This window comes from Lissotriton vulgaris, chromosome 4_1 (genome assembly GCF_964263255.1).
Source record: "Lissotriton vulgaris chromosome 4_1, aLisVul1.2, whole genome shotgun sequence".
Taxonomy (NCBI): domain Eukaryota; kingdom Metazoa; phylum Chordata; class Amphibia; order Caudata; family Salamandridae; genus Lissotriton; species Lissotriton vulgaris.
In genome coordinates, this window is record NC_141691.1 from 761,906,122 (window position 1) to 761,929,841 (window position 23,720).

At 41.6% G+C, this 23,720-nt stretch overlaps 1 protein-coding gene across 3 annotated transcripts in view; it reads right to left on the reverse strand.

Annotated features, from left to right (window-relative positions):
- Positions 1–23,720, reverse strand: part of LOC147722549 (serpin B6-like) — a 325,711-nt gene that overhangs the window by 292,209 nt on the left and 9,782 nt on the right. For all 3 annotated transcript variants that reach the window (XM_086965075.1, XM_086965076.1, XM_086965077.1), the window contains exons 2-3: positions 20,196–20,373; positions 657–794 (exon numbers count right to left, since the gene is read on the reverse strand). In XM_086965075.1, the coding sequence (XP_086821201.1) occupies positions 657–794; positions 20,196–20,363 (306 nt within the window). In that variant the 5' untranslated portion in view covers positions 20,364–20,373. The remainder of the gene's footprint in view (positions 1–656; positions 795–20,195; positions 20,374–23,720) is intronic.

The window sequence follows — 23,720 nt, forward strand, 5'->3', positions numbered from 1 at the left end:
TCTGTAAGTAATCTTAATGTAACAGGTAATAGCACATGGCTATAAAAGCATGATGAAAAGCCTGCCAAGCCACATGTTTGGATTCACTGCATTGAGACCCTGTTCTGCAAAAGGAAAAGTGCATTGATGCCATACATAAAGGTACACTGAGAACCATAATTTAGTGAAGCAGTAAGCGGTCCCTTCGAGTGGCTGCCTCCATCCCAATACTAGAAGCTGCGCCACACTTAGTAGCAGCTGTTCGCATAGATAGGTTCTGCTCCAGAAGTGTATACTGTAAGCCATGAGAAGCCAATAATAATTCAATGCTTTTATATTGCATGGGCATTTGCATATCTGAATGGATCAATGACAATGGAAGCTGTGTTCCCCTAAATGAGAAGGGGCTTCTCACGCATATCTCACAAGTCGCAATAGGAACTGCATATTACACTGCAAATTTAATTCACTGAGAATAGGGATTATAAAGCCACAAAACCAGAAATTTTTGCCAGGCTTACGAAGCAATAAAATAAGGTTTGGTTCATTTGAAGACTATTTTCATTACATCACTACGGAACCATGTCTGAAGTGCAATAGGTTAAAAAAAATTTGGAACATGAATTACGTGCATCTTACGTCAAGGAGTAAAATAGTAAAAAATCAACACAACTTACAGTGTTGAATGGGTAGCTCTTCTCCCCAAATAGTCTGTTGGCACTCCAAAGTAGGTATTTCGTGCAAGATTTGTTAATTTCGGAGGTCAAGGACTGGAACCCGCGGTGGACATCTTTGGCCTTGTGCAGCTGGAGGGCCTGGGAAGGAAGAAGATGGTCATTTATTCTCTTGATTGAAGACCCTTGCAGAGTATCTTCACTTACAGTCATGACAACGGAGTCTCTTTAGCCCCTTACTTGCCAGAAAAGTGAGTTGGGCAGATCTAAAATGGATTAAAAGAGGTTCCTTATTAAAGTGCCTGTCCAAACCCACAATGTTTTAATTTCTGGATTCTTTCTCCTAAGCTCCACATTTCTGCTGATTTAAGTCAAACTGGTTTGATTCTTGTGTGCACCATTTTATTTAACAGCGGCTCATTTGTGATGGTGGCACGGAACGAGGCCACCTTAACCTATGTAGCCTCATTACACGTGGCCTTTCTATTTACAATGGGTCTGTAAAAAAGTTATTAACCATATGGAATTATGAGATCTGTGGCAACTATGAATCTTTGGTGTTTTATCGGTAGACTCCAACTGCCAAAAGCAGGTGGCGTCTTCCAAATGAAATAACGGGGAAAAATAAAGAATTACAAGGAAATCAGGAATAACATTCCTGACACTCCCAGTAATTCCTCTTTTTCTAAGGAGGTCCTCTGGGTTACACTCTTAATCTCACAATAACTTTGGGTGTGGAGGGAAGGGGTGGAAATAAGGGAGAAGGGGCACCAATAGTTTAATGGGGCACTTGAAAAAGACAACTTGTTTGGTAATTAGAAATTACAGTATTATATTTGTAATAGAAACTGGATTAAGCAACATATTTTATGTTTCTATATTGCGATAAATGGATTGAGGCCCATTTATGCTAAATTTCGGTGACTAACAGAGGTAGAGGAGCCCTATAGATCAGGATTTAGAAGATCACTTTTGTTACTCAAATTTATGCTACACATTGACTTGTGGTAGTTGGAAGAAATGTGCGAAGCTTTTTAACTCTGGCCACTCAATGATAGGAAACATTCCTATCTGATAACGCGCAATAAAACAAGACAATTATTTTACAAGTGCAATTATTTGCTTTCAGTGCAGAATTTGTACACGGCCATCAAATAACCTTGTACTGAAAACCCGAACTGGACCGTTCTTTTTCCTCTAATCCTCAGCCACCTACCAGGGCCAGCTTTAGCATTGGCAGCGCCGGGTGCAACAAAATTTGTTGGTGCTCGGTCGTGACCTCCTTCCTTATGGATTCCCTCACTACCACCCTCCAAGGGTGCCCCTCATCTCTCCATAGCCCCTCTCTCACATGTATTTCTTTTGTGGTGTTCAGCATAGTATTTCAGACAGACAAACATTATACAAAGACGATAAGTCTTTCAAGTGTGTAAATTGTTGTATATGAAATGCTACAAAAGACAATGAGCACTACTAGGCGTAGAAGTTACAGTTCATCCATAATGGTGGGCATCATATTTTGAGAGAGCTTGGTCTGGAGAAGCACAAACTCAGGATTTAAAACATAACACAGTGGTTGGGGTTGCCTTTACTAATAAGAATTTATTTCTACCCAAATAAACCTTTTTGAACAACGAAAGACTAGGCAGAAAAACATAAGATTATAAACCTATGCACTTCAATTCATATGCAGTTCTTTGATGGCAGTTCCTAGCACAGAGTCAAAAGACCTTTTATAATTTGAGGTGCTGTATTAGTCCTCTCCATGCCACTAGAGTCAAACTAGCCTGGCTGATGAGGGGCGACACTATCAAACCGGTCCTAGGATGCTGGTTTCCAGTCCAGGGAGGACCTGGCCTGGTAGTTCCCATAGGGAACAGGGTCAAGACTGATATGCATATGGCTGGGTCTAAACTGGAATGGCATGGGGAACAATAACAATTATGGATTTAGGCCCAGATCTTTGCACCGAGGTAAAATGCATGGCATCGTTTAGCTTTCTGTCCATCAATGGTTCTTTTTGCATTTGTCACCCAGAGTGGGACGGGTATGCCTAGACGTGGGCCAGTGATCTTCATGCCACTGAGTCAAGCTAGCCTGGTTCATTGGGAGGTGGGGGGAATACTCTGAAACCGGTCCTAGGATACTTGTTTCCAGTCCAGGAAGGACCTGGCCTGGAAGTTCAGGCTGGACTGTTTCCAAGGGGAACAGGGTCAGGACTGATTCGCATATAGCTGGGTCTAAACTGGAATGGCATGTGGAGCAAAAAAACGATGGATTTAGGCCCAGATCTCTGTACTGGGGCGAATGCATGGCATTGTTCAGCCTTCTGTCCATCAATTATTCTTTTTGTATTAGTGGCAATTGGCAAAGATTTAGGTGTCCAGCTTTGGGGTAGAATCTCCACCATTCGAATTTGGGATGATTTTCCCTTTTGGCCATGACTATTCACAACTGACTCATTGGATTGGATCGCTGCATAAATTAATAATCATTTTTCATAAAGAACCATGGGTGGACGGTGCGTACAACTGGGTTGGTTGAGTGATTTCTGGAGCAGGCTGGTAATTTATGGACCTTGATGAGTGAGAAGATGGGTGTGCAAAGGTAGAGTATGAAAGGAAACACTTCAGGTTAGTCTCAGATAGGGAACTTAAATGTAATGTTTCAGTCGGGAAGGAGGTTGAAAGAGATTGAATAGATTTAGAGTAGATTGTAAGGTGATAATATTATGGTTAGAGTAGGCAGCATTGCATTAAGATTGTAGGAGCCGTCAAGTTAGAATCACGCAGATCTGGGTGGGTGGTGAGACGGTCACTGTGGTGGAGCTCCAACAACGCAGATGCAATGAAGCAATGTGAGGTGCATGCCACACAATTAAGTTGAAGGGTACAGTTCATAGTGCAACAGTCACTCAGATATAAAGGGGTGTACCTCCTACCCCTGTGCAGTTTGCAGATTCGTGCACTGAACCCCTATAAAACTGTGGGGTGTAGTGCATTTGAGTGTGATGTGCACCTTTTTGAGCCAGGTTCTGCACTTTGCACCAACCTCCTGCATTTGAGTGGGTGGTGCCTTTAACCTCTGAATAGTGACCTACACCTTGTAGTTTACAGGAGTGCAGGATACCAATCACTGAACTGCATAGATGTCGAAAAGCGTTAAGGTAATTTGCTAGCTTTAATTCAGCTTTTGAAACAAAGACAGGGCCCTCAAAGAGGAGGACACTCTACCAGTCGAGAAGCAAGACATATCCATTAATCGTTACAAATCACCTACATTCCTAAAAGGTCAGCTTTCAGTCTTGCATAGCTACAGAACATCCTGAGGCACAAGCATCTCCCTCTAAAAAGGCTGAGTGGTGCCCTGATGGCCTACATTAGTAACTGAAATGCCTCACTACAAACCACCCCTTGATCATAATGCAAACCCTCAACAGCAAACCAGTGACTAGATATGAAACCTACCAATGTTCACACTTTTTTCCTCTAGCACAAAAACTATTAAATACTGCTGGTCTGTCAGCCCAGTGATCAAAATATCTTCAATGTTTCGCTTGTGTTAGTAAGTCTTCTAGGCACAGAAAAGCATACTATGTTAACACCATTTCATGATAAACAGAGGAGACAGCGGTTCATACAAACTACTATCCGAGCTGTCTACCATCCTCTATGGAGATTCCCAAAACAGGTTTTACCTCAAAACCTCTGGCCATGTGGAAGAAAATAACCTCCTCAGTAAATTAGTTTCAGATTTCTGACCATGTTGGGGTACACATACAACTTAAACAACATCAGGTAGAACTGCTCACGGTGAGTAGCCCTGCAAGGACCTCACATTGGTCTTCCCTAATTGGTGTGCCTCCTTGGATGTATGGAGCAGAAAATCCTGCCCCTTGACTAGATTTGAAGGGATGGACTTCAGTAGTTTTATTCATTCAGGTCAAACATTACCCAACAAACAAATGCTGCCTGTTCTTCTGCAAATATCCCAAATTGTTTTGAAAGTGCAGGAGACACCAGTGTTTGGCTTTAACTGCCATATCAAATCCTATATCATGCCTAGACAGAACCAAGATCTGCATTTGGATATCTAAAGATAAGTGAAATAGCAATACTCTTGACTGTCACTTGTAAGCTTAAAAATAGAAAACAGCAAAAGGCAAGCCAGGCAGAATTGACCAGGATGGAGGCGGAAGTGATAACGTTAGGGAAGCGTGTAGCTGGGTCTGCTGATCCGGGTGCTCAACACTCGCTGAAGTTACAACAAGAGGAATATCGAAACCTCTCCAGGGAGCAGGCAATTTCCCAAGATCGTGCCCTGCAAAGTCGGATTTATGAACATGGTGAAAAGTCTGGCAAGCTAATTGCTCGGTTGGAACGTAGGGAGTGGGCCTCTAGGTTAGTACCGGAGATAGAGGGGCCAGGCTCTGATATGGTCACAGACCCGCTGGCAGTGGCGGATGTGTTTTCTGACTATTTTAAGGAAGTGTATGCCTCGGTGGGGGGGGGTGGTACACGTAGGCTGACAGTGGGGAGCTGCTCAAGGATATTGCCATGCAGAGTCTTTCAGAAGACAATAGGAATTATCTAGACTCCTCTTTCACGGATGATGAAGTTTCACAGGCAATCAGAGGCATAAAATCTTGGAAAGCAACGGGTCCAAATGGGATCCAGATAGAGCTCTACAAATTGAATGCGCATAAGATCGCCCCGTTTATTCGTGCCATGTTTCTAGAAAGTAGGGAGTTTGGACAGCTTCCATACGATCAGCGAGTGGCGAATAATAGGGTAATTCACAAGACAGGTAAGATTAAGACTGCTCCTTCCTCGTATAGGCCCAGAGATCAGATCTTAAAGACACAGCCCATACCATTTCTATCTTTGAGGGACAAAGCTTCGACAAGGTGACCCAGTTTCGGGTCACCTTGGATATTGAAGCTTTGTACACAAATATCCCACAACATGATACTATTGCAGTGATATCCTCCATCCTAGAAGGAGTAGACCTTTATGGGGAAAATAAGAAATTCATCATGGGATGCGTGGAGCTAGTTTTAAAAAAATAACATCTTTCTGTTTAAGGAAGAACTGTATAAGCAGGTGAAGGGGACCAGCATGGGGGCCACTTGTGCCCCCAGTCTGGCATGTCTCTATGTCACGAATTTTGAACAGAAAAACACATCTACAATGAGATGGCACCATATTTTAAGAACATAGCCCACTGGCACCGTTTCATAGACTACATAATCTTTGTCTGGAACGGTGCCAGTGAGGATCTGGTCTCTTTTTTAGAGTGGTTGAACTTAGGGGACAAAAATCTGAAGTTCACGGCACACTACAGTAATAGCAGTGTGGACTTCTTAGACATTAAAATAAAAGAATTAAATGGCAAACTCAAGGTCGAACTTTTTACAAAGCCAACAGATAAAAACAGTCTGCTCCAATATCGCAGCAACCATCCCCGATCGCAAAAGGATTATATCCCTTTTGGGGAATTTTTAAGATTGAGGCGCAACTGCACAACCTTGGAAGATTTTTACTACCATGCAGAAATCATGGATAGAAAATTACGTGAGCGAGGATACCCCAAAAAATTTGTGAAACAATCTTTAAAAAAGGTCCAGGTTTTATAACAGAGATGCTCTGTTAGATATTAACAGACAGAAAATAAATAAAACACAAGATATAATAGTGTTGGTTAGTCAATACTCAGCAATAAAATTAACAACATTGTAAACAGCAATTGGAAGATTCTGAATAGTGAGTCCGCAATACCTATGCCCAAACCGTTATTCTCCTTCAGACGTAACAAAACCCCACGAAATACCTTGGTGCACACTTATAATAACCAAGCAACAAATTCCCAAACCACTCTCACAGGACAAGGATAAGCAGTGGGGAATTTTAGATGTGGGTCATGCTCTATCTGCCCAAACTGCAAGGAGAGCAAGACTTTAAACGTCAACGGTAAAACAATGATCCCTAAAAGCTTGAACAATTGCAGAAGCAAAAATGTAATTTACCTCATAGTCTGCCCATGCGGGTTAGGCTATGTAGGCGAGACGGGAAGAGAACTCAGTGTTAGACTACTAGAACACAGATCAGCAAACAAGAATCAAAAGGAAAATGCTCCACTCACGGATCATTTCAAAATAAATAACCACGATTGCAATCAATTCTTGTGGTTTATTCTGGAGAAAGTCCATATTAGTAGGAGGGGAGGCAATTTAGCGGCATTCAGAAAGGCACATGAACAGTGGTTCATATGCCACCTCGACACAATCAGGAGAGGTCTGAACTCAAAGGAGGACTGGATGAAAATAGTGGCGAGCAATTAGAAGCCCAAAAAGTAATCTAGAAAAAAATATGACAGAAACAACATGATCGAATCTAACCCCTAGCCAACACTCCGTAAATATGTATATGATCTGCGGTAATTAATATTTTTGGATGCTGCAATAAATGGGGCTCTAAACATAAATAGCTTTTTTTTTGGGGATAGTGAAGTGTGATACTCCCCTAATTGTAAACCGGATCAATAGAAACGATATCGGGAGATGGAAAAAAGAAAACAATTATTCTCTCCCTAAAAAGGTTCTTATTACAACAACATCCTTTGATTGTGTGATTTTTACACTGGCCATGAATAATATACATCGTGGGCACTCCACAACAAAAATAAAAAATTTGTTTAGGGGGAGAGGGCGTTTTGCAGTGTAGGTAAAGCCCTAAGAAAAATACGGTAGCGTTTGAAAATGAGGTTTGGAACCTAGTCCCAAGGAGGGAATGAACAGAGATTGTACATAAACAAACCAATGACAATATGGCCGTGCTCGATAACAAGGGTTGGAACCTGTGCTGAACAAAATCAGGCAGGGCACAAAGCAACAAAATATGGCCGTGTTTGAAAACCAGGCTTGGAACTCGTTTCCTAAGGAGCTACATCGAGGCTGAGACGCGACTTAGTAAAAAGAGCACGGGGGATTACTAACGCGATGCCAAAATTATTAGATTCAGCTGTCAGGTTGTAGAGGGAGCCAATAACAGCCCGAATCAGTCTGTTTAAATAACACTCGAGACGGTTTGAACGTACTTTTCAAACCGGGATTGCTGAATCGGACTCAATGAGTGGCGTGACGGGAACAAGAAGGGAGTGAACGCTTCGACTTAGGCGACCGCCGGTAAGGAACCTGCCCCACCCCGACCTTTTGGCTTTCCTCGGATATGCGGGGATAACATTTTAATCAATATTCCCTTGCATTTGCTTTACTAGATAGAAAGACGCCCAAGAAGACTGTTACAGAATCCACTCCCTGTTTCAAGTCTTGCCCCAACACACACGGTAAGACGTGGGGGATTAACTTTAGAGAAATCCTAGGCAGTGGTGCTTTTAAAAGAATGATAGGTTTATATAATAACGCCACCCTGTTATATATTACAGTAACAAGTACGGGGCGATTCAACAGGACTGGGAAAATCAAAAGAAAAGAGTCCGCCAAGGCAAATTCCAATCAACAATCGCATCACATTAAGGTAAATGTGAAGGAATTAAAAAACAACGCAAGGAAGTATAGATCCAATAAATCAAAGTAGGGAAGCTAACCTTACCCTCCCACATATATTTTATAGGTAATAAGTTGCATAAACCCAAGAGAGATGACAGGCGGATTCGAAGAGCAATTGCATCTGCCCAAAGGTAACTCTTAGAAATGTATAACAACTCATATAAACGTGAGTAGCCAATTGAAAAAAATATATATTGATTCAAAAAAATTTTTTAGAAAGCAATGTAGAGAAGGACCAAACGCCTGAAGTCTGACACTGTGAAAAAAAAACCAAGATAAAGTGTTATGTGATCAGGTAAAGGGAACAAGTGCTCTTATACATGGTCAATGTGGCAAGGGGGATTTGTTTGTGATGGGAGAGGTGAAATTCACGCCCCAAGAGCAAATGGAATAAAAACCTTCAGGAAGATAGAGCAATATGAAAAGACAAAGTGTCTCATGTACATAGCGGGGTACCAAACAGGTGTCAGAAAAGGTAAAAGTCTCTCATCTCAGAAACAAATTAGCATAACATCGTAGGGGATAACAGTGGAATAACTAATTAGAGTTCATGGACCACAGTAGCAGTTTATATGCACCAGTGTATGGTTCCAGATAGCGCGATAAGTTGAGAGATAGAGGTAACAAGCGATAAGTTGAGAGATAGAGGTAACAAGCAACTATCAATGAGCACCAAAAGAATATGATATTAAGTAAGGATCATGGATACAGGAATGCACAGCATAGAGAAGCATAGGACTGAAGAGGGGCTGTCCCGCATTAGAAAGGGTGTTATCATACGTAGAGCAAGCATGTAAATAAAGTATCCATGTAATGTCAAGTGATTTCTATGCACAAAACGCTGATAGAACATGGTTTATTCGCAGGAAAATTCCTGTCAGTGGCAACCAACCAGTGCCTAGAATTTAGGCTTGATAAAGATGGCAGAATATCAATGGTAGCCATCGAAACGCGTTGACGCCACCGATACACAATCAAGAGAACAAATCTATCCTGTAGTCAAGAAAATAAGGGGCCCAGGTTTAGATTTCGAATTGGTTAGGGTCTCAGATGTGTAACACTCAATGACTAAATACTAATGTCTTTTGTATGTTTCTCCTTTTATGTAATTTTTCTTTATAACTAGTGTGAAAAATTGATTCACTGCGTTTTTAACCATTTTAGTGTGTATAATTATGCCTATGAATTGTAATATGTTGCATTGTGAATATTTTCTGTGTTTATGAATTTTTAGAGTGTTTTTAAATAAAGAATTTTATAAAAAGAATAAATGTGTCAAACTATATAATTTGTGTGCGGGTGTATTGTAGTGCATGGGACCAAGTGTCTCTATATAAATCATTTCTCATGAACACATGTGCATGTAATTATAATTGTGTTAGCCAAGGGAAAACCCTTTTTTTAAAACTGCTTGCTGCCAGGTTGGTCAAGGTCATAACAACCCTGATACATCCAGACCAATCCGGCTTTATGCCACGTCGAAACACAGCCCTGAACCTATGAAGGCTACATGGGGTCTTGGGCGGCTCCCCATAGATATTGGAGCCAGCTGTCTTCGTGTTCCTGGATGCCACCATGGCATTCAATAGGGTCGAATGGGCTTACTTGTTCGCCGTTCCGGCCAAATTAGGCTTTGGTCCGGGGTTTATTGGGTGTGTCAGATTGCTCTATGCCGCTCCCATCACCAGGGTGGTAGTCAATAATTGTAAGTATACAGATTTTTCCGTTAGAAGGGGAACGAGACAGGGGTGTCAGCTGTCCCTACTCCTCTTCGCACTGGCGCTGGAGCTCCCAGCGGCCTGGGTCAGGTAGGACTGGTCAATACTTGGCTTGCGGTGGACGCCTGAATGGGAGGATGAAATTTCGCTTTATGCGGATTACATCCTGTTGTAACTCATCAACCCCGGAGCGTCCTTAAGTAATTTTTTAGATGTCCTTGCTGTATTTGGCAGGTATTCGGGGTTTGCCATTAACTGGTCAAAGTCGGTGTTGTTTGTCTTGTCAGGAGCTCCGCCTGTGATTCCAAAATCGTGTCCGATAAAGGTTGAGTTGGTGGGGTTCACCTATTTGGGCATATATATGTGTCCTTAGATCCAAAGATGAGGTACGCTAATAATCTGAAGACCCCCTTGAATCGATTTCATAGGGATGTGGAACAATGGAAAGCGCTTCCTCTTTCGTTGCTTGGAAGAGCGGTATTATTTAAGATGCTGGCCTTACCCCGGTTCCTATATATGCTCCAAAACACAATGGATCCAGTGCCACTGTTCTATTTTAAGGAGATTGAGACTTCAGCGACAGCTACTCTGGGACAGCAGGCCAAATCTAGCCTTCAACAAATTAACCCTCCCGTGGTATGACGGGGGCAAGGGTCTCCCAGACTTGAGGAAAAATTATTGGGCCACACACCTTGCAGCAGTGGACCACGTGGTCGTTGGAACTTAACTTTGCCATTCCTTTGAACCAATCTGCTGCCGCTCACTTTTCTGGGACCACAGACCCCTTGGACCAACACAGCAACTCACCGGACCCACTTCGCGGGTCCCGCAGCGCGGTCTTAACCGCAGGGAGCTGCTGCTGACAGCTAGGGGTGCACAGCGGACTCCGGCAGGGCTGCGAGCGGAAGGCAGGGACTCCGTGGACCAGGAGACCATGCGCGCATGATCTTTCCCACCTGGGCTGCTCTCCCTGCCGGCCCCACCCACCCGCCAATCACGCCCCTAATCGGCTACTTTAGAAGGTCGTGCACCCGCTGCGCGGGAGCGCCAGGGGCTAAGCCCGGGCAAAGGGCGGGCCCTCTGAGGCCCTCAGAGACCGAAAGAGGCCGGGCAGGGCCCAGTCTCTTCAATTTTGTATCCTGTCAGTTCTTTGTATTTTGATGGCTCTAAGTCCGGGGAAATTGCTTCATGAGAAGGTAGGGTCTACAATTAATGGTCCTTTAGATAACTATTTCACGAAGGCTCTTGTGGACCAAGATAAGGAGAAAATGTTGGCAGTTCGTAGAGCAGAGCGCCGTCGCTCTATCGAAGGTTTGAAGAACACAACCCCTGCTGCTTCTCCACTCAAAGACCTGGAGATTATTTCTGAGGGGTCTTCATCCACTGAAGATCCCTTATGTTTGGAAAGCTTTCCACTATTGCTACGTGACTCTACCCCAACTCCCATGGGTCAAACTGGACAAAATGCATCATAAATTTCACCTTCTATAACTGTATTGCCTGATGCTAACTTGTGTACTCGGCCACTGACAAGACCAAAGCAAGTTGTTGTAAGTAAGCAGAGGAAAATTGTGCAGGTTAAAAGCCATGGGCCACCGCCTGCTAAAAAAAGAAGGAAGGGGGTGGTTCTGCAAAAGCCAAAAATTAGTCATTCGGACTTTGGAAAATCTAACAAAGACATTAATAACATTGCTAAAAACCCCCTTGCTGAACAACCCAATAGGTCATCTCAGATTAGCATGCCTCTTTCTCCTACAGTTGTTCAGGTGGAGAGTGTCGCTGTTCCAATAGCTGAAATGGTCTACATTCTTCAAGTGGATAATCCTCCAGTAGCTTCACTTGATAATATGGAACATTTAATTAGATCATTTATTTTACCTATTATTGAGAGACTGAGGAGGGTGGAGAAAAAAACTCGAAGCAATTGAGACAGCAGTTCATAATCATCATGGTTCAATTGAGGCTGTGGGGAGTGGGGTTTTGAAACCACCAGTTATGGGGTCTACATGTACTCCTAGTGTCTTAAAAAATTCTGACCAACCGACAACCTCAATTATTACTACGAATCAAATAGTTCCACCACCCAAACAGACCACTAGTACAGTTCCTAAACCAGTAAATATAGCACAGACAGGATCTGCAAAACCTCCAATGGATGTTTCTCAACAACCAAAAGGAGATCCAACTAGATATACCAGGCCACCACCCCGTAGAAACCCCCAAGTAGAATTGCCCCCAGAAGCGACCCCGTATGTAGTTGTTTTGATGGGGGTACCTAGCTTACCAACCAATAAGAGGGAGGGATATTTCCAACTTAAAAATAAGATCATGCACTGGTTATCACAATATAGACCACTATCACATGACATTGATGGTGACATAGTGCATGTTAGACGACTCCCTTGGTTGGGCAGCAGGGTTAAGGACACGAATGGTGATCTTGTAGTGATTAATTTTCGAGATCCCCGAGCAGTAACCTATATTCTGAATTGGCCGCAGGGTGGAGGTGGTAATTCAATTATAACACGCCCCCTGACTTATTTTTATCTTAGGTCCCTGGTCTTTCCCCGTAACCACACTGGTGCCCAGATTCCCAACCAGATTGTTCCCCCTTTATTGTCCATCAATTCCGGGTTCTCATTAGAACCTCGACAATATCATCCAGTCGCAGACCCTTTTGGGTGGAATAAGGTACCATCTAGGTCTACTAGAAACTCAAATAGGAGGATGGAACATCCGAGACCCTTTACACCTTTGGAAACAGCAAATAGATATGATATCTTCTCAGGGCTAGATGAATGTGATTGAAGATCACTGAATGACCAACAATTAGTTGGCCATATCAATCCAACAGTGGTCACTGTGGGTGGATGTAAAACGGGACAGAAATTATTACAATCTTTGCCAAAGAGCATAGGTGTTATCCATTCTAACCCTCTAGTATCCGTTACATGTAACATAGTTTACGATTCACTATCGACGCCCATCCCTGTTGATGAGTCATTGACCGGATACCTTCTAGGTCAAACCATATGGAAGGAGTTATGGAAACTGGAGGTGTTTTGAAATCAGGGCAGTCAACTGGTAACTCAGTTCCTTCTGTGGCAGGGTCCATATTGGGGGCTTGCAACAATGTGGCCATGAATCAGGGGTTATCTCCTGTAGGGGTAAAACCAGTATCGGGAGGGATAAGATCAACCACAATAGAAAATATAATTTTAATATCTTGGAATATAGCTGGTTTGGCTAAAAACCTCTCTGATCCCGATTGGGCGGAATATATAGATTCTTGTGATATTTGCCTGCTCCAAGAGACTTGGTCCCTTGAAATGCCACATAGGATGGGTTACAGGACTTACAATATTGCGGCAATTCCATCAGTCAGGGGGAGACCATCAGGGGGGGCTCACAATCTGAATTAGTGTCTCCCTGGAGGTTAAAATTAAGCAACTAACCACAGACTCTGCTGATATACTGGGTCTTTTAGTTAAGCTGATTGACGGAAAGTGTATTGTGTTGTGTAATGTCTATAATCGTCCCTGTGGGTTAGCAAAGGAATCTGAAATTTTTAACAAATTGGATAAACTTCTTACTGAAATCGTAGAGGCACCTACTGGTATAATTGTATGTGGTGATTTTAATTGTAATTTCGAACCGATTACAGGTTTTGGTGATGTTTTCTCAGAGGAGGATGGAGCCAATAATATTCCCCCATTCTCATATATAGAGGGGGTGAGTTGCACGACATTAGCTACTCCGATTATGAGATTGGTAGCAGTACACGGCCTGAGGGCTTGTAATGGTCGTTTTCCATCCGATTCTCCGAAAGCACCAACTTTTGTAAAAAACAACTATCAAAGTCGGATTGATTACATTTTGGTCTCTTGACATCTGGAACTTTATTAGATTTCGAAATTAACCATAGATATGAAAGTGACCATCGACCACTGCGCTTGTCAATAGATAATAGCCTAGTCCCTAGCTCTAGTTTTCTGTGACGCAAAATATTATGGATAATCCAATCAATACTGGCCCTTTAATAGGTAATAATAGGAGATCACTTAAATGGGCTAATTTACTAAGTAACAAGGAGGCATTATCCAGTATTTATTCACTCTTTGCGGATACTTTTGATAAACACTTAGTCCAACCAGTAGAGGGTGATTTTTTTGGTGCCTTGGTACCAATTGTGACGAAAATGCGGCAAAAAAAAAAAAAAGGTTGAATAAAACTAGTTCCTTTGGTACCAAGCAATGGTATAATAAAGAATGTTGCAATTGTAAGAGTAAACTCCTAGAGGCAATAAAGAATCTCAATAAACACTATCAGGACCCTAAGACAAGAGTATAAGAGAGTGCAGCGAATGGCAAGAACTGCATGGGATGAGGAATGTTGGGAGAAGATGCTTTTAGCTGTTAAACTCAAGGATAATGTGGGTTTTTGGCAACTTGCTGCTAATGAGAATATAGGAGGAAGATCACCGGATGATGTGTTTATTAATGAGCAAACTTGGGTTGATCATTTCACCAATTTGTATAAAGCCCCTGATAGTGCAGAGGTTGTAAATAGACTATGGCTGGAATCGTCAACTAATATTGTAGAGTTTAGTCTCGAGGAAACCGAGTTAGCACTAAATGCTGTGAAAAATGGGAAAGCCCCCGGTTTAGATAAAATACCAGGGGATTTATATAAACATGAGACCAGCATTTGGGCGGCATATATAAATAAGCTTTTTAACGTAATAGTTGCCAGTGGGAAATTACCACACAGTTGGCGGGGAGCAGAAATTATATTAGTTTTTAAAAAGGGGGATCGACATGATCCTTCTAACTACCGTCCCATCTGTCTTTTAGACATTTTGCAAAAAAATGTTTCTAGGCATCTTTTAAATCGAATGGAAACATGGATTGATGAGAATGAGATTCTTACCAAGTTTCAAGCAGGCTTTAGACGTAAGATAAGTACGATAGATCAGGTTTTTAGGTTTTGTTGCATTTGTTGGAAATATGTCTCTTTGTTAAAAGGACATTTATGTAGCGTTTGTTGATCTTAGGGCAGCTTTTGATTTAGTTTCGCGGGATCGTTTATGGGATTGTTTATTTGCAATTGGTTTACCCACATGTATACTCCAGCAGATAATAAGATTACATGATAATAATTTTGCTAGAATGCGCTGGGGCCCGAAAGGGGAATTAACAGAACCCATACCTATTAGACGCGGGGTTCGTCAAGGATGTGTGTTGGCCCCTACACTTTTTTCCTTATTTGTCAACGACATCCCAGAAATCTTAGATAGGTGTGGCAACGACTCACCAAAACTAAACGGTGTGAGGGTCCCATCCCTGTTTTTTGCGGACGATACTATCCTGATCTCGCAAACGCCCATGGGCCTTCAAACCCTATTGAACACTTTTAAAACATATTGTGATTCTAAAGGTCTTGAAATAAATGCGAAAAAAACAAAATGTATGTCTATAAATCCACATAAAACCTTTAAGGGACAATTTTTCCTAAATAACCAAAGGCTTGATCTGGTCACAAATTTTTCGTATTTGGGTGTTACCCTAGATTCAAAAACCTCATGGAGTACATAAATTGAAAAGAGCAAAACCATATATAATCAGAGCTCTCTACCAATTCTAAAGCGCCATGGAGCCAGTTTAAGTAAATCCATTTCACAAGCACTAGAAGTTTACAAATTTAAGGCGCAGTCTGGTGCTTTGTATGGAGCAGAAATCTGGGGCATAAAAGCAGGTAACATCTTTATGAACTGCGAAAACAATTTCTTTAGAAGGCTATTGAAGTTGCCCAGACATACACCCCTTGTACCCTTGTTTTTGGATTTAAATACGAAAAGAACGGATCATATCGCATTACTTAGGCCACTGTTTTGGGTCAGAATCTGGAGTACTCCAGAACTCACAGATTACAGACAAGGTATTATAGAAGTCAGGAGTCTGGATGATTATAATACAATCTCATGGCTTAATCATGTTAATCATTGGTTGCATCGAATAGGCCTTGCTCATTATTGGGATGACCCAGCAAGCTTGACGCAAAGATGTAAGACTGAGGTTAAGAATCGATTTTGGTTTTATATAATACACCATTACCAAAATAATCTTCCTTGTGGGTCCATTACTCGCAGTTTTCTTGATTTTAAGAATGTTCCATTGTTCGAGGAATTTTTAAATGAGATACAACCAGCCCTAGCAAAAAGCCTGTACCTAAAATTTAGATATGGTATATTAAAAACAAAAGTAGTACTAGCTAAATGGGATAAGTCCCCAGGTCAATCAAAAAGTACAAATTGTACATGTTGTGATTTAAACTTAAAAGACGACAATATCCACATATTGTTTTTTTGTACTGCCTATGAACATGCTAGGAAAAAATGGATCAAACCCCTGTGTAAAGCCTTAGGCATTCGTGCATATCAGGAAGCATATAGGATTGTCAAAACTGACACTAGACGCCTTATAGTGTTTTGTCTTAGCAGATTCCTTTTGAATGTTGGGTATACACATAAAATCATGGCCTTAGATCTATAGATAATATAAATGTGCATATCTGATGCAGGCTAGGTTGTTTTAGATGTGTTAGAGATGGAAACTGTTAATATACTTGATTTTATTTTCATGCCTTTTTAACGGGGATGTTTAATTTTTATTGTCTGGAATGTTCAGTTTCTGCTTCCAATTGATTGTGTAATTACTAAGTACAATGCAGGTTTTATTGTCTGAAATGTACAGTTTTTGCTTCAAATTGATTCGGTAATCACTATGTATAATGTGTTGTGTTAAAATGTATCTTTTATGGCTAAAAATAGCCGAAATAAAGATTAAAATGAAAGAAAAAAAATGAAAATGAACCACGTGGTCTTTGGACCCCTCGGGGACCCAGGCTATGCTATGGATCGTGGACAGGCACCAGGTGGCGACATTCTCAAAGCCTTATATGCTAGACCCGGTTAGATTTGCATTGGTAGGCCCGACAGCACATGCTGTGCATGTTTGGCACGCGGCTACCAGAAGTTTAGGGTGGGAGGGAAAGTGGACGTTGGCTACCCCACTAGTTTGTTCAGAGAAGCTGGGGAGCCTGTGGAAGACTAAAGGATTTGATAAGTGGGACCCCATTGGAATCAGCCAGATTAAGGATGTATGGGGGAAAGACGGTGTGTTGACGTTTGAATCTTTACAGATGCAATACAGTTTGAATGCTGCTAAACATTTTCGATACAGGCAGGTTAGACAGGCTCTCCTCACTCACGTGCCTGGAGGGGCAGAACTTCCGGAGACATCTCCTCTTGAGGACCGTGTGCAAGATGGTTACGTGCCAGAGAAGACTATCTCCTTGATCTACAGGAAGCTTATAAATAATATGGAGGACCCCTTGGGAAGTATTCGGATAGCGCGGGGAGCGGATGGACTGGAATTGGACGATGAGGACTGGGTAGAGGCGGTCTCCTCCCCTAAAAGGGTTGCAATTCAGATGAGACTCGGACTGGTACAGCTTAAAATTTTACATCGGTCATATATCACAGGGCCTAGGCTAGTGCACATGGGACGGGCGATGAGTGGCGAGTGCAGGAGGGGATGTGGTGAGCTGTGCACCTTTATACATATCGTGTGGCACTGTGGAGAGATACAGACCTACTGAGCGGCAATACATGACAAACTTAAAGAGGTGTTGGGGGAGGGGATACAACCGGAGGCGTCTGTCGAATGTATGGGAACCCACAGACTTGAATGGGTATTTGAAACAATGGGTGACGTCGACATACATTGTGGCGAAGCGAAACATTGCTCAGCTATGGTTGGCCACTCAACCTCCCCGGATTTTTTTTATTTTTTTTTATTTTATTTATTTATTGAGGGAATGCACAACAAGGAAAACAATGTCAGATGTACGGCCGGGTAGGTGACGGCCGAGGGGGTGAAACGAGGGCCAGACTCCTCTTTAGCTGCATATGACAGCTGCACAGGGCATCTGCCAAGGTTGCTTGTGCATCGAGGTGAGTACAAACAGTTTTGGTATCTGCCCAGGGGGCGTCATCAAAGCACCTCCCTGGATTTTCTAAGTGGGCTGAGGACCTAGACTGGTGCATGTTCAGGCAAAGGGCGGTGTATATAGCATGGGGTTGTACGGAGAAGTGGTGGAAGGTATGGGGAGCATGGAATGGTTATTGTGGCGATATATGTACACCCCACGGAGGCGAAGGGAAGTAGAATCACCGGAATCACTTTGATCCCAAATTATAGATGATCAGTAATTGGTGAAGTTAAATGTACGACAACTAATGCCTCATAATGATGTCAATTAATGTTCACCCGATACAGATTTTTTTTTCTTTTGTATTAGAATAAAAAGAAAATTATAGAAACAGCTTCTGCAGGAGTGGTGATAAAACTAAAATCTTTCTTCTAGTCGTGGGAGACCTTGCTTGAGTCCATTTCACAGACACTCTATTGGGTACCTTCAGCTCGCATCTAGCCTTTTTAACAAGCTAAAACCGTAATGTCAGGAACTTGGGGGATCATCTCTAGAGTTTATCTAACTTTCAAGATAACATGACCAAACACAGGCTCATCCATTTTTATCAACTTCAGGGATCCTCACACTATTGCTTACTCAACACCACGTTGGCTTCCTCCTTGCAGTGGCCCTCTTGCGCATCAAGTGCAATCATGCAGGTTTTCCAGCGTAGATGAGGAGCAAGCTCCAAGGAACTTAAAAACTGCTCACTTGCACTGATGTCACTCTACAGGTTGCCGAAACAATGGATCCATTTTAAAAGTGAACATTTTGTCCATAATGAATTTACAACAGCATGGTGGAGAACCTGATCATTCAGTTTCTCCTCTACTACCCAAGCAGATTCCACGGATGGCCTTCCAAATGTGTCTCTCAGATCCCTTTGGCATACAAAGAGTTAAGAGAAAGATCCCTGCTTTTCTAAGGCCCTACCTTTTAGACCTTCTTATCATTGCCTCCTGACCCAAGGTGGACTTCAAAATGTAGACAATTAAAGACCAGTCTCTTCGGACAAGCTTGAAATAATAAAAATTGTTTCTCTGTTCTTGTGCTCTCCCACACCTGTCACTACAGCTGTTGTACCCGCATCCTGAAAACATCCATCGTGTTGCACTATAGCTGTACAATTGTTACAAATAAAATCAAAGAAAAATAGGATTTACCAAAATAAGACTGTGTATACACAGCAACTGTAGAATAGGGACTCTAGCTTTCCATTGCCCTGGATCCAAAAATGCCATGGGGTTAATGTTCTGTTTTGCTTAGTTACTCAACTTTCTATATTAAGTTTCACCCCTGTTTAGCATTAGATTCTTTCTTTAGCAATGCAACTGAACTTGGTCAGACTACAGTAGGTGTAGGAGTTTCATGGCACACTAGAGCCCTTGGATTTTATTAAAAGATTTTCTTACAAAAAACCTTGGGACGATCCGCATGTGTGCCAAAAGGCAAAATTCAGTAATCATTTCTAGGGCTCGTAGAGCAATCAGGAAGTTGAGGCAGCCCAAAACTGGCATTCTGGTTATAGTCTGTGCAAATGTTTGGCTGTAGCAGAACCATTACAATTTTACACAATCCCACAAGATACTTCACAATTGAAGATCAATCTTTTAATGATTATATCCAAGCTTCAATAATGCTCTGTGGCCTGACCTGCCCTTCACCTTGGTTGCTATCTCTGGCAGCAGACATTGTGATGTCAGAACTAGACTGCAATAAGTTATAATAGTCTTTTCTTTATTATCAGCACCTGGGTGCGTCACAAGTCGCAGATAATAAAGAAATCAGATACTGCCATTTATAAAGGGATCACAGAATCCCATGTATTAGGTTATTATCACCCAAGTGGTGAGGCATAAACAGCTGGTAATAGCCCTTCCTATCATTATGCACCCTCACAATCCAAACAGGCCCACAAATGCGTGCGTTGGCAATTACTGAATGAAACAAAAAAAGAGGCTTTAGCAGTTCATGAGAATTGATTTCCCAGCTGAAAAATAGAAACCTCCAACGGTAATGGTAACTGAATGTTTCACAAGTCAAGAAAAAAATACAAGCAGCCATAATATTAATAGAAGGTTCATCCACTTCAATGCTAGATCTCCCAACAGCGATAATACCCAATTACTACAGGTATATCAGCAAAGGTTATCTAACAGCTCCCTTTTCACAAGCATATACCTGCACTGCAGCACTTTTACTGTACAATGGAAACAAACATACCTTTACCATCTGGGCTGCTGTGTCCCCATGGGCGCCCAAATAAACCATAGCCAGAGCAGATGAAATACTTATTGGCGAATAAAGTAAATTTTTCTTGTTGTCATTTTCACTCAGTTTTTTCCAGAGGTCAATGGCGAATGAATTATTGGCTTCGCTAAGAGAATCCATTCTTGAGAATCTAGAACAGAAAGAGAAAACTAAAATGTACAAACATATATTTTTTTGTTTTCCTTAGGCAAAGTGAATCTAGAATCAGAACGGATAGCTAAAGAAACATGAAATATTGCATGGCGTGACCACATTCCTCTCAAGTCTGGGTTTTTAAGACATTTAACAAGTTACATGATACCCTCAGCTGAAGGAGTTATTCAAATAAGTGTGCAAATCAGGTAGAAAACACTCTGCTTGGCACCTAAAAGAGCCATCATTACAACAACAGAGCACTGGCACAGGGGCAAGGAACTACGGTATACCAGTTACTGCTGCCTTGTACTCTCGAGCTAGGGAATGTCCCTTTACTAGCATTATTTTGGCCAATGACCAACTTGTCTGGTCACTATGTATTACTGTGGCGAGGGAGGTAGCAGCTCTGGATGAGATGTCCTGGGGCAGTTTGTCACCGCGATAGAGATACAATTTTTTTGTGCAGGCAGCAATTATGAGGCCATCTCCTTTTCTCATTCTTACTTCTCATGGATCATCCATTTTCCCTACTTCTCACTCATCTAACACATTTTTCATCCCTACAGCTCATGAATTATCCAAAATTCTACTTCTCATGCCTATTTCTCAAAGTCCTGTAGACTGAACTTTAAAGTGAAATGCCAACAACCATACCCTCACAAGGTTTGTTTGCCTTACCACCAAGATGAAATAGTTTTTAAACCAACTGATATGCGAGTAGTCAACGTCCCCTCGCTATAACTACGTTAAAGTGTTAACTTTCAGCGTAAAAATACTACAACCAGGTCTCACGAACAAGAAATTCATTAATCAGATTGCTGTTTGACAAATGTCAAAGTCTACATTTGAATTCTATGAAATGAAAAGATTTCCCTTAGGTAAGAAACTAAGCAGGGATGCCCAAAAGTTTAGTCTTGGACACAAGGCTTCACTAAGCAAAAGAATTTAACAAATAAAACAATTATATATAAGTATCAAAATGTATTCAAACATACAATAAAATCATGTTAAAACTCATTGTCATAGATAAAAAGAAACTATTCCTTCACATTGAATAAAAAAAATTTTTGTCAACAAATACACAATTTATACATATTAAAAATACCTATCGTGAAAAAAGTAGAATTAAATCACCTTCCTGTGTATCTAAAGAGCAGATTTTTTAGAAAAGAGAGACATACAAACACTAGGACATAAACAATTTGTCTTTCATCAAGTGCACATCAAAACCCTCTTTTTCTAGCACCCACTACAAGACTTGATTTTTTCTTATGTTCTTGGAGTAGGTTGGGAGATTGGATTGTGCGATGCTAGGCGTCGACGCGTTTCGATGGTTTTGTTTATTCATGTACCATCTTTATCAAGACTACTGAATATGGTTGTCTCTCCTGTAAGGGCACTGGATGGTTGCCTTTACCAACGAATCCTTATTCCATTTTAGATTGTCTGCACACCATATATTGATTCCTTTTTATAGTTTTGCATCTTTTTGCCAGGCGGTTTCTTGTAATCTTTCGATTTGTACGCTGATATCGGTTCAGTTCCAACAAAAAATGGTAGCTTCTAGCGTTCTCACTGTTGGCTCCACTAGGGCGTTGTATCAGTTTAAATCTACTCGCCTTCTAGGACATATCTTATCCCAGGATTCCGTATTTGAATTCTAGCCAGCTTTCTAGATGCAGAAAGTTAATGTTCACAGGATTTCTTATCTTATGTGTGCGCTGGATTACAGCTTTCAGACTTTGGTAGGGTAACCTATAATCTGACCTTCAGGCAGCAACGTGTCCTCTTAGAAGACAAGACAAGTCCTCCTTGAGTACACAAGAACATGTGGCATGCATGTGAAACTAACACACTGGAGAAAACAAATATAGGCAAACATAACATTTGTTCATTCTACTCACTGAGCAAATTGTCCTACCACACGGAGACTTGGAGCGTGGTTCTGGGCTTGGCAGACCTCAGTCTAAATGGAAAAACCATTCCGGTGCAAGAGTGAGTTACCGAAGACTACTGAACTCACAAATGCTTAGTCTGGATGAAGAGCAAGGAGAGCATATGGCTAGCCCCATAATTTAATGGCCTAGATGGGTGTAACAGAATGGAATGGTAATAAGAGGAAGTCTTATTGGTTAGGAAGTGCTCAAACACGTCCGCCAGTCACCTTGTTATTGTACTGCACATCACTCCACTGTCTACATCAAAGAGAGACTCTTCATGATGTGAACCTCTGACCTAGAAAGAATCTTTCTCTGCATGGGCTGCCAAAGTCTAACCCACTCTACATTTCTAAACACCTTAACATAGCATACAAAAGCACATATATATTAGACTTTCGAATAAATGCACAGAAAATGCTCTACACTTGGATAGAATACCATAAAGTCAGATGGAAGACATGCAAGACACCTCTTCAAGCATCCCAATATTATCCATTGCTCAGAGTGTTACTAAGGTTTATCATTTTCAGTTCAGAGATGGATGATATTTTTCATAGAATTGGGAGGTCAACAGACTAACCTGTACCTGAATACGCACAGGCAATGCTATCTGTAGACATTTACCACAACACGCTTTGGATAATACGCTATGAATGAAGAAAGCCTGCCATTGACACTCACAAACCAATCTCAGCCAATTCACATTAGGACTTCTATTATTTGCATCAATGCATGCTTATGGTACTGGTGGGGGTGGTAGCGAGGGGGGGGGGCTGTGTTCTGGAATTGTTCTGTTGTCATTGCAGCTACTAAAAAGCCTTCACGGACTCTCTAGGGAAATTGGCTCGCTGACAATACACCAATTAAATATTAGAGTATTGTCAGTAGGGAAAATACACAAAATAGCGCAGAAAGTATCGTAGACCGTCTCCTTTCCGCTTCTCATTCAACTCCAAAACTAAAATTGTAGAAGTCTTGGTGAGATACAAGTTAATTTCTCTCATCTTCATTAAAATGTTACATCTCTCAGCTCTGTCATACAGCTTTCTCTGGTAAGCTCAAGGGTTTACATTATGATCAAAGTCTAGCATAAATAATAAGGCGCTGGCCATGATTTACTCATCCCCAGTTTTAGGACTGCCGTGCAATGAAACAACGGTACAATGTCTTCACAATTTGTGCTACTTCTGCTGTTACTGCCCGTTTCACAACAGTTTTTAAAAGTTTGACCTCTATTCGTGTTGCTTGTTATCACTGAATTTAAGTGTAGTCATGGAAGAAAGCATAAGCAGAGACGATGGGACACTGAAGCATTTGTAAGATCAAGATCAACAGAGGCCGTAAGAGGATTGGTCCTTCAGGCATATTTGTTTGAATACTTAATATTGGCTTAGTTAAATGA